This window comes from Musca domestica, unplaced genomic scaffold (assembly GCF_030504385.1).
Source record: "Musca domestica strain aabys unplaced genomic scaffold, Musca_domestica.polishedcontigs.V.1.1 19, whole genome shotgun sequence".
NCBI lineage: Eukaryota > Metazoa > Arthropoda > Insecta > Diptera > Muscidae > Musca > Musca domestica.
Window position 1 is genome coordinate 14,480,173 of NW_026712245.1, and position 12,641 is coordinate 14,492,813.

The 12,641-nt window shown below is 39.2% G+C and overlaps 1 protein-coding gene across 6 annotated transcripts in view; it reads left to right on the forward strand.

The window, feature by feature from the left end:
* The first annotated feature begins 4,599 nt into the window (after nt 1-4,599).
* LOC131802036 (AP2-associated protein kinase 1-like) overlaps nt 4,600-12,641 on the forward strand; it is a 49,538-nt gene continuing 41,496 nt past the window's right edge. For 4 of the 6 annotated variants that reach the window (XM_059121373.1, XM_059121374.1, XM_059121376.1 and 1 more), the window contains exon 1: nt 4,605-5,018. In XM_059121373.1, coding sequence (XP_058977356.1) covers nt 4,877-5,018 — 142 coding nt within the window. In that variant the 5' untranslated portion in view covers nt 4,605-4,876. Of the gene's footprint in view, nt 5,019-12,641 lie in introns of all 6 variants that reach the window. The other 2 variants (XM_059121371.1, XM_059121372.1) reach the window with 2 other exon arrangements.

Below are 12,641 nucleotides of genomic sequence, written 5' to 3' on the forward strand. Positions count from 1 at the left end.
TAGATCTGAACGGGCAATTAGTAGAAATCCAATCAAATTCAATCCGCCGGTCAGGTGCAACATGTTTATTTAAGTTGCTCAAGCGAAACGAAAAAGTTGTGAGCAAACACGAATCGATTGTTCGTAACGGGAGCACCATCTATGAGGAATATTATCGGTTTGATACTTCCTTGTAATGTGAGTCATTAGATTTGATTAAAACACAAGAAATCGAAATGGAGTTTTTTATGTATTAGACTTTGGTGATTTATTTAAAAAAAAAACGAAATCACTAACTTATAATAAAGAAACGTATCGATGGTATTTAGTAAAACGGAAATGATTGAATATTTCGTTGATTTTACAATATCGGTTAAGATATTTTACACAAAACTTCGACCTTCTCGTTTACCAGATATGGTCAATCCCACGGCAGCGGGTTCTACGATACCGGATTGACCCGAAACAACAAGTTTCCTGTTTCGGCCAGCGGCTGCCAACCCAGTATGTACATGTTTGTGTTTGTTTATTTTTCTGCATTGGGAGCAGCATATCCCGGAATGCTTGCTCCGGATTTTATTGGTCCGTGCCGGGATTGAGGAAAACCCCGGACCTTGGTTCTGCTCGGTTTGTCAGAACGTCATCCACCACAGATCTGTCTCGGTGCGATGTAATGGATGCAGAGAGTGGGTGCACTTCAAGAACTGTTCCGGATTAAGGCGTTTGCGAGACTACAGCGAAAGGGATTATGTTGCGACTTGCTGCAGTAACGTAGTCCCCAGCGAGTCCTCTTCTTCGTCGTCCTCGTCAGAGACGTCGTCGGAGTATGGCACTCCACCGCAGTCTCCAGAACAGCAACCAACACCGCAGCACCTAACGCCACATGTTGCTGTTCCAACTCCGGATTGTGCATCATTCTTGCAATTCAATTGCAACGGACTTCGAGGCAAAATAGATGAGATAGTGGAATTTATGAGTCGGAGGAATATTAAGATCGCAGCGGTGCAGGAAACCAAGCTGAATGAAAATTGCAGCCTACAACGTTGTTATGGTTACAACGTACTAAGGAAGGATCGCACCAGAAGTGGAGGTGGGGGATTAGCGTTCCTGTTACACCATTCTGTTCAGTACAGACCTATCTCGCTTGAGCTAGTCTCTAGTGACCCATACATGGAATGTATGGGGGTAGCAGTCAAGTGTGGAACTGCCGAGGTAGAGGTGCTTAATGTGTATATCCCGCCGATTAATAGCTGTGAACCACGTTATTTGCCTGATATTAGCCCATTATTGGTAGGCAATAACCGCCTGGTACTAGGGGATTTTAATGCCCACCATGAGTTGTGGCATTCCGTCCTAGGTAATGACCAGAGGGGATCAGCGCTGGCAGAGCAGATTGACTGCTCCACATTCTGCACGGTTAACGAGGATGCCCCCACCCGAATAAGAGGAGAGTGTCACAGTTCGCCAGATTTAACCATAGTGTCACCCGGTCTGATAAATGACGTGACTTGGCAACCCGTCATTTCTCTTGGCTCAGACCATCTCCCGATAATCGTCTCCATAAGCAGGTCGCCCGATTTCATAACCTCTGAACGCCGCACTTTCCTTAACCATGGGAAAGCTCACTGGCCAGAGTTCAGAGAATTCACCAACCGCCGCTTCAGAGAACTGCCCAACCCTTCTGATGTTCGGGTAGCAGAAAGGATTTTCCGAAACATCATCAGAGCTGCAGCCGCTCGCTATATACCTGCTGGTCGAATACCCGAGATAAGACCAAACTTCCCAGCAGAGGCAGCGGGATTAGCAAACGAGCGTGATGATCTCCGTCGTACCAACCCTACTGATCCTAGAATCAGTGATTTGACAGTGGAAGTCAACCGGTTGGTGCAGGAGCATAAGAGGAAAAAGTGGCTAGACCATCTGAAGTGCTGCAACATTGGAACCGATATGAGTAAGCTGTGGGTAACGGTTAAGTCGCTCTCGAACCCTGGAAAAAAGGATGATAGGACCTCAGTCACTTTTAACGACGTAACGGTGACTGATCCGAAGAGGTGCGCGGAATATTTTAACCGACAATTTGTCGAGCACCCCGAGAGTGATAGGGCGAAGCGAAGAGTACTACGTCGTATCAGATCTCTTCCCGCCGAGGAGGAACCACCACAGTTTACGATGGGTGATGTTGCAAATGTCATCCGTAACGCTAAGTCATCCAAAGCGTTGGGCCCGGACGGAATCTCAATGGTAATGTTGAAGCAGCTGGATACGCCGGGAGTCGAGTACTTAACAAAAGTTCTCAATTTGTCGCTAGCCACCTACATAGTGCCCGAAACCTGGAAAATGGGCCGGGTGGTCCCGCTACTGAAGCCAGGCAAGGATGCCAGTAAAGGCGAATCGTACAGGCCGATTTCGCTTTTGTCGCCAGTAGCAAAGACTCTTGAGGCTTTACTCCTCCCCAGCATTAGAGGAAGCTATGCAGTTGCCAACCACCAGCATGGATTCCGTCCACAACATAGTACCACAACAGCATTACACGCCATTTCCACACATATTAGTAGAGGACTAAACCAGAACAGGCCGTGTGACAGAACAGTGTTGGTAGCCCTTGACCTATCAAAGGCATTTGATACGGTCAATCATGCCACACTGTTTGAGGACGTACAGAGAACTACCCTCCGGCCAAGTTTGAAACGTTGGATAATCAACTATATGTGTGGACGCCAGTCGTACGTGGAATTCCGGAACAAGAAGTCCAAAGCCCGTAGAGTGAAACAGGGAGTTCCCCAAGGTGGGGTGATATCTCCGGAACTGTTTAACCTCTACCTTTCCGGAATTCCTCGCCCTCCAGACGGCATTGAGATCGTAACGTATGCGGATGATTGTACGATCATGGCGTCGGGTCCAGTGGTCGATGACATATGCGAAAGGTTGAACCCCTATCTCGCGGAGCTTGCCGCATACTTCCACGCGAGGAATATGAAAATATCCGCCACGAAATCAACGGCCACACTCTTTACCACATGGTCTGCGGAGATGAGAACACAGCTGAATGTTCAGGTCGAGGGGAATTTAATACCGACCACGAACTACCCCAAGATTCTTGGGGTAACGTTCGACAGCATGTTCAAGTCGTCCGCGCAAGCCACAGCTATCTGCGACAAGATGAAAAGTAGGAACAAGGTCCTCAAGGCGCTAGCCGGCAGCTCTTGGGGTGCGGACAAAGAAACCTTGTTGACCTCTTATAACGCGATAGGTCGGTCTGTGGTCAACTATGCGGCTCCAGTGTGGTCTGCGAATACTAGTGCTACGCAGTGGAAGAATATCCAGACCTGCCAGAACGCTGCCCTGAGAACTGCGACAGGGTGCCTCCTCATGACACCAGTGGACCATCTACATGAGGAGGCGAAAGTCCTTCCCTTACGTCAGCATAATCATATGCTTTCGTTGCAGTACCTGCTTGGGTGTTACCGTGAGAGCCATCCCAACCATCACATGGTGGATAACTCTCCCCCACCCAGGCGTGTCAGGAAGGACATACATGATCTAGAGAGGGAGGTCCAGCGCTACAAGAGAGAGCCTCTAGATCAAGAAGCCTATCAGGCAGGTCTGAGTGGCATTCACACCGATGCAGTCGCGGATGCTATTAGCAGTTACAAAGTGAATGCCGTCCTCGGAGTCCACCCCCCATCCATTGCAGCCGAAGAACGTCAGCTGCCTAGACAAACCAGGGTAGTTTTGGCGCAATTACGTTCAGGATGGTGTAGTCGCCTCAATTCGTATTGGGCACGAATTGATGAAGATGTGCGTGACGCCTGCCCGGCGTGTGATACAGGCCCGCACAATACGCTACACCTTTTTAATTGCTCAGCCAAACCTACCCAACTCACTCCAGAGGATCTCTGGCTACAGCCCGTTAAAGTAGCCGAATTTCTAAACCTGGAGCTGGAACCAGATTAGCAGAACACAAACACACACATGTACTACTGCTACAACAACAACAACCAGATATGGTGGAAGAATACACTTGGTTACACTCTCAAATGTCCTTCCATTTTAAATATTGTAAAAGTCAAACTGTGCCCACATGATTGAATGGTTGAATAAACCATTATGCTGCACAAACTCGATTGAAAGAAACAAATCAAATTGCAAAACTAGTAGATTCTTGCAGGTTCAGGAACAAGGCATTCAATTCGCCTATTCAATCAACTCACGTCAAAATTTGTCTACATTTTGCTTAAAGTTTGTTTAAATTTCGTATTGTGATTCTATTCACAATAAGTGAGAGATTTTGCATGTGAACGTACTGTATCATGCCCTGAAGACAATGTGTTCTAACGATAGATTTGACAATCCTGTTGTAACGGGCTGTTTTTAGGGACGTATAAGCCGTTTTAATATATCTAATTTTGTATTGGAACGATGCGATTTTCTATAATAACTCGCTCTACTCTCCTGACATAAACGTATTCATAAATACTTCAAAATGCAGAAGCAGACTACATCGCACATTATATCAAACGTTCATAGTGTACAAATAAACTATAAATTATCCAACGAAACTATCGGAACTACCACAAAAAGTTGGCAACAATATAATCGATTGTCTGATTTCTAACCAACGAGAAAGTCGACTTTTCATTTTATCGATAGTTGAAAGTGGACAAAAAATTTGTTTTTTTTTCTCTCAGTTTAGTTATTATTTTGTACAATTGGCATAATCAATAAACAGCAAGTGGTGTTTTCGCGATATAAAGGCGACGTCATTGTAATTACATATGTAGTTGTTGGGGCTACTTGCTGATATTGGTTCACCTTGATAGGGGTAGTGGAAATATTACCATTTACTTCGTCTAACTTATCGGGCATATCCAACTTCACCCACTGACATTACATCAAAATGAAGAAGATTTTTTCTAAATTCGACAAAAATGAAAAGCTTGAGTCACATCACAACTCCACAAAGGAAGTAAATAGCTTTGTTGGGAAAGTGTTTACTGTTGGACGTGTCACGGTTACTATAGAGGATGTTCTGGCGGAAGGTAAGTGCATTTGATCCTATTTTACGATTCAATGCATTGTACAGACAACGCTAATCTGTACAATGGGTCATAATGTATTTTTTTAAAGCATGAAATCACTGCTTCCAAGTCATTTTAGCGTGTCACTCCAAAAGACACCCATAAATTCTGGACAATTAAATGATACGTATTTTCATATCATCACACACATTTATATGTGTGTTAGTAATGTTGTATGGGGCACTTAAGACCCAGGTATTATGCTTTTGTTCTGTAGATATCACAATTACAGCTGATTATGTAGGGCTTGTTTGGCGAATGAATGTATGACCAGATTGTAGCAATAACTCCAAGTGGTAAAGTTGCAATCAGAGTTCTGTCCATTTTCAAATAACATATTAATCATCAGATGTCCTAGATTTGCAGTTTTAGAAAGCTGGAATGTGAATAAATTGCCTTTAAACCTACATTCAATATTGTAAGAAAATTTTAGAAGATTTTTTTGCGAATAGTGTGTGTTACCAATTTTGTCTGTGACACTTAAGTCACAGACTTTAAAATTTTGTGGTTTAAGTATCAGAATTACAGCTGTATATGCAGAGCTTTACTGGCTGATGACTGGGTAAGTTACCCTAACCCTGTGTTTAAAAAAGGCAGTTCAGTTCATTTTTTACCAAAAGAACGTTGCTTGATCGAATGACATAGGCGACCAGCTAGTTGCTAGAATAATCACAAAACTTTGATGAACATTTTTCAAATCTTAAAACATCTTCAAACTCTAAAATAAGTACGTCGTGCCTGCCGTGTTAGAGACAGCAGCGGCCCTAATAGGTTTTTTTTAATGATGACGATATAAAATCATTTATATGTTGATACTGGGATGATTGGCATATTCCTTTGAAATTTTCTGTCTGCCTAATAACTTTGAGCTGTACTAACTCAATCCCACGACAAGCCTTTTTAGCCTTATTACATGACATTTTGCTGATGTTAGCCAAACTGATACTCCATAAAATATAAATAGTTGGAAAATTTCTTTGAATATAAGTTTTGAACAACGCTCTCTCACGAAGGAGATTCAAAAATTCAGCTGCCTTGATCGGCTGTAACCAGAGGTATTTCGGAGTGTGTGAGGTAGGTTAGACCGGGGAATTGAGAAAGTGCAGCGTATTGTGCGGACCTGTATCACACGTCGACCAGACGTTGTTGCTGTTATTGTAGCAGTAGTAAATGTGGATGTTTGTATTCTGCTAATCTGGTTCAAGCTTTAGGTTTTACAATTCGACTACCTTAACGGGCGTAGCACTTATATTCGCAGACCACATTGGGGCCGCATAGCTGATCACAGACCGACCTATGTAAGAGATCGACAAGGTCTCCTTGTCCGTACCCCAAGTGCTGCCAGCTAGCGCCTTAAGGACCTTGTTCATACTTTTCATCTTGTCGCAGATTGCTGCTGTCGCGGGCGACTTAAGCATGCTGTGGAATGTGACCCCTAGGATCTTGGGGTAGCTCGTGGTCGGTTTTATATTACTCTCGACCTGCAATGCAGTGGATGGTGGGTGGACTTCGAGAAAGGCATTCACAGTACACCGGTTGATGGCATCACTAACTGCTTCCGCATGTCTCGAATTTTATTTAAAGGTTGGGATGTGCTTTGTTCCTTTCTAAACCCGAATTGTTGTGGAGGAATTGTATTGTATAGCTTGATAATCAAAATGATTTTTATACCCTCCATCATTCTATGGATGGTATATTAACTTTGTCATTCCGTTTGTAACTCCTCGAAATACTCATGTCAGACCCAACAAAGTATATATATTCTTGATCAGCGTAAAATTCTAAAACGATTTAGCGATGTCCGTCTGTCTATATGTCTGTTGTAATCACGCTATCTTTCGGATGAATTGAGATAGATGGCTAAAATTTTGCACACATGTTTATTTTACCAGTTGGTAGGTTAAGTTCGTAATTGGGTATTAGGTCCACGTTTTCATATAGCCCCCATATAACGGTACCTCCCGATATTCGGTATTTTAATGATTTTAGCGACATTATTCACCGAAATTGTTTCAAATTTGGTATTTAAAGTTCAAAATGGATACTACATCCTAAGACAGAAAATAGTCTGTGCAAGTCCACGTCTTCATATAGCCTCCATATAACGGTACCTCCCGATATTCGGTATTTTAATGAATTTATCGACATTATTGACCGGAATTGTTTCAAATTTGGTATTTGAAGTTCGAATTGGATACTTCACCCTAAGACAGAAAATTGTCTGTGCAGGTCCACGTCTTCGTATAGCCCCCATATAACGGTATCCGCCTATATTCGGTATTTTGATGATTTTAGCGACATTATTCACCGGAATTGTTTCAAATTTGGTATTTGAAGTTCGAATTGGATACTATACCCTAAGACAGAAAATTGTCTATGCTGGTTCAGGTCTTCGTATAGGCCTCATATATCAGTACATCCCTATATTCGGTATTTTGACGATTTTAGGTACAATACCCACCGAAATTGTTTGAGGTGTGGCTGTGTTGTGGAGGAATTGTATTGTATAGCTTGATAATCAAAATGATTTTTATACCCTCCACCATACTATGGAGGGTATATTAACTTTGTCATTCCGTTTGTAACTCCTCGAAATACTCATGTCAGACCCAACAAAGTATATATATTCTTGATCAGCGTAAAATTCTAAAACGATCTAGCCATGTCCGTCTGTCTGTTTAATTTAATGATTTTAGCGACATTATTCACCGGAATTGTTTCAAATTTGGTATTTAAAGTTCGAAATGGATACTACACCCTAAGACAGAAAATTGTCTGTGCAAGTCCATGTCCACGTCTTCATATAGCCTCCATTTGTAATGATTTTAGCGACATTATTCACCGGAATTGTTTCAAATTTGGTATTTAAAGTTCGAAATGGATACTACATCCTAAGACAGAAAATTGTCTGTGCAAGTCCACGCCTCCATATGACGGTACCTCCCGATATTCGGTATTTTAATGAATTTAGCGACATTATTCACCGGAATTGTTTCAAATTTGGTATTTGAAGTTCGAATTGGATACTACACCCTAAGACAGAAAATTGTCTGTGCAGGAAGATAAATCAAGATCGTTGGTTCATTACAGAAATAATTTTTTTAATTACTACAATCATAATTTTTTGTTGCGTGTGCCGACACTTTTGCGTCACTTCCATTAGGTAAAAAAGTAAAGTGATATTTTCCGCTCGCAGGATTACGAAACAAAAACACGTCCTATAATCTGAACATCGGTTTTGTTTCGTGTCGTATTATACAGAGTGGGATAAAAAAGCTGCAGCAAAGTCAAACGTATTAATTTTTATTTTTTTAATCTTTATTGAATGAAGGCAAAAAATGTTGGAAATAGCATAAAATTTTAGAGTAAGTTGAGATTCGTTTGAATTGGTCACCTTTGCCACGAATTATGGCCTTCAAACGGCCAATGAAACCGGCACACGCTGCCCGAATGTTGCTCTGCGTTATTTTGGGCAATACCCGGAGAAGCGCTTGCTTGAGGTGATCGACACTTTGGTATTTTTAGTGCCAAGCTTGCTTTCCAAAATACTCCAGACAAAATAGTCCAACGGATTGGTATCCGGAGACTTTGGTGACCATTGTGCGATGGAAATGAAGAAAGGAACCTCATTTTGTAACCATTCCTGGGTGGCGCGTGCTGAGTCTTGTTGGAATGTCCAAGGTCTGTGGCCAAAATGTTTGTGTGCCCAAGGCTTTAATACACCCTCCAGAATATTTTCGCGGTAACATTCGGCGTTTATTCTGATGCCACGGTCGATTAATACGAGCGGAGAGCGACCATCGGCTGTTATGGCGACCCACACCATGACAATGGCCGGCGCTTAAGTTTTGGTGGCAGACCAAAGGTGCACATTTTCAGCTGACCTCTTTGGCAAGTAAACACGATCGTTTTGTTTGTTTAAAAAACTGCTGAACAACGAATGTTTTCTCATCGGAGAAAACCAAATTTCGCAGTTCACAACCTTCGGCCAAGCGAAGCAACTCTTTAGCTCTATTGAGTTTATTTTCTTTCTTTTGCGGTGTAGGTTCTTGCAGTTTTTGGAATTTCAATGGCTTATCCCGAGCTCATTTTTCAATATTTGCCGAATGGAATATTGCGATATGTTCAGCTCACGAGCCATTTTTCGGCTACTGCGACGGGGGTTTCGATCAAGTCGCTTCTTTACTTTTCGAACCATTTCTGCGGATGTTACTGTTTTCTTCCGTCCACTTCCTTGATGTCGGTCTACGCTACCAGTATCATGGTCACGAGCGATGGTACGAGACACGAAAGATTTATTCACATTTAAATGCTGGAGTGCTCTAACGATAGCCACTTGTGATTTTCCAGCCAAATATAAAGAAATCACACTATCACGCTTGAATTTCATCACGAATAACCTTTTTTTCTGAAAATTCTCATCAAAATGTTTTGGTACGCTCGTAAACAATATAATGAGCTGTCACTGGAATAATTTTTACAGCTGTCGAACGAGTAGCTTAGAAATGACAGCAGTCTGAAGTTGGTTGTAGTTTTTTATCTCACCCTGGTGTAGGGTATTATGATTTTGTGCATTTGTTTGAAACAGTCAAAAGGAAGCAAGATATGTTCTACATAGAATCACATTCTGAGTCGATTTATGCATGTCCCTCCGTCTGTCTATATACTTTTGTAAACAAAGTACAGGTCGCATTTTATTTATTTATTTATTTTCAATTTGTACAGAAACCTAGCCGACAGGGCCATGGACGGTTCAAAAAACTTCTATACATGACTAGTCTAAATTAATTATAATATCCTTAATCCTAAAAGACTTACTTAAAATTAAACACTAAAACAAATTAACAAAAAATGAACAAAATTAACAATTGATTGATGGTTCCAAGAACTCCTATACATGACTACTCTAAACTATTCATAACATCCTTAATCTTAAAAATCATATTAAAAAATTAACATTAAAAACATTAACAAAAAAAAGATGAGCAAAAATCAAAATTCATTGAAGAATTAGATAAATCAACTATGCAAGGAAAAAAAAAAACAAATTTACACAAGAAAACCATATATTTTAAACAGTATTGAAATGAGCATATAATTTACGCTTATAACATTTTAGGGAAGAATTAAATGTCTTAAGATTAGGTGGCAGATTGTTGAAAATGCGAGCAATTCTTACATAGAAGGATTTTTCCAAAAGAGGAGTCAAGCGTGATGTAACAATTTGCAGGTTCCTTACAGATCTCGAAAACTTAAAAAGATCCAAAAGAGTAGAAGATGTCATCAATTTAAAATGTTTGTAGAAGAACAACATTGACCTTAAATTCACAAAACACTCAAACGAACAACCGAGAAACTCCTTCACAGAAGGAGATATATGATCACGAGGTTTGACACAAAAACATACAATATAAAAAGTGTGACATTATTAATGCGTGTACTAACTGAATTCTAATCTTCTTAGGCAAAACTATATCCAAGCAGTACAACTTCTTTAAAATAAAGTTAACTTTGGACACTAAAGAATTCACATGCACATCAAACACCAAACCAGAATCAAGAAACAAACCAAGACATTTCATCGAGCTTACAACATTTATAGGCGTCCTATAAATGGAAACTTTAATTGAATCCTCTTGCAAGTTCCCAAAAAACATAACTTTAGATTTTTGAGTATTTATTGAGAGACCGTTACAGGACAACCAAGTTACCAACATATTAATATTAAAATCAAAATGACGACTGCAACACATCCATAAACACATATTCTCCTTTAAACAAAATTTGAATGTCATCAGCAAATGCAAACGATATACAATTCCTACCATTGACACAACTCAGCGAATCATTAACATACATAACGAACAATAGAGGGCCAAGAACAGATCCCTGTGGCACACCACTACTCATTTATTACCTGATCCAGATGAAATATTGCACAAATCATTTGTTTGACATAAGAATATAGCTCTCATATGTATCTTCGTCCGATTTGCTTTTTACGACAAACTAGGCCTAAAAATAAGTGTGCCAAAATTTGATCGAAATCGGTTCAGATATGGCTATAGCTTCCATATATATTATTCATCCGATTTGTTATTTTTGTCCTCCGCAGCCGTAATAAGCACTCTGCAACAACGATGTACATCAAATACAGTTCAGAAATACCTTTGCTAAATTTTGTCGAGATCGGTTTAGATTTGGTATATATTCGTCCGATTTACCTCCCTCTCTTTTAAACTTAATGTTAAGTTAGGGTAAGTCATATTACCATAAGTAGGTCTTACGAAATATCTTTATAAAATAAATTAGTGTCTTACAACCACTCAAAATGGAAAGACGTGGTGTCTTTTATTAAAGTAATGATCCCGGTTTATAGCACCTGTGTTTCGAATTTTTCCATTTGATATTCAAATTATTCCCATTGTAATTCGAATGATTACATTTGTAGTTCGAATTATTCCATTTGTAATTCGAATAATTAAATTTGTAATTCGAAATATTCCATTTGATATTCTGATTGTTTCACTGAAAATTTATGAAAAAATTACTTGAAATATAGGTGGAGCATAGGGCTAGCATTTTGTTTTATCGTATATCATATTTCATAATATTGCAGTTATTTTAATTTCAAAAAGCTAAGGGCAAAAAATATACGTTTTTTACATAGCTCTTCATTCCATTTTTATGAATATAAGAAAATAATTTTTAATGGAATATCCACCCTAATATAATTTGTATATTTGTTGTTAATATTTCGAATTTCAAATGGAATAATACGATTTTCAAATTATATAATTCGAATTTCAAATGGAACATTTCAAATTACATTGGAACAATTCGAATTACAAATGGAATAATTCGAATGCAATTGCAATAATACGAATTACAAAAAATAGTTCAAATTACTATTGAAGTTCTCGAATTTCAACTGAAATAATTCGAATTGGCATTTTCGAATTGCAATTTAAATGATTCAAATTATAATTGGAATGATTCGAATTACAAATAGAATTCTCAAATTATAATTTAAATGTTTCGAATTCGAAGCAAAGCAGTATTTTTTTCTCTTTGTTGCAAGAGGAAAATTAGTATGCATCTAGCGATATAGTCGACATTATTTATAAAATTAACTTTTTTTCATATTCATATTCTTTATTGCGTATAATATTTATATATGTATACGTTTTTTTTTATATTTTTATTATTACTGCAACAACAAGAGTTTAGAGTTTATTTAACTTCTTTTCGCTTTTATAACTACGTAATTTATATTAACATTAAGAAGATTTTTAATATAGAGATACAGGATTAATACACAAAAAAAAAAACTTTTTTTTTTGATGTTGTTAAGACGATAATAATTATGCTGATACTGAGATGTTTGGCATTTTCCTTTGAAATTTTCTGTCAGCCTAATAATTTTGAGCTGTGCTAAATCAGTCCCAGGGATATCATGAAGTCGTAGTGTAGAGTAGTGCCATGACAATTTATTTACCATTTGAAATATTTTATTTTGGCATATTTGTAGCTTTTTACATGACATTTTGCTGATGATGACCAAACTGGTACTACGTAAAAGGT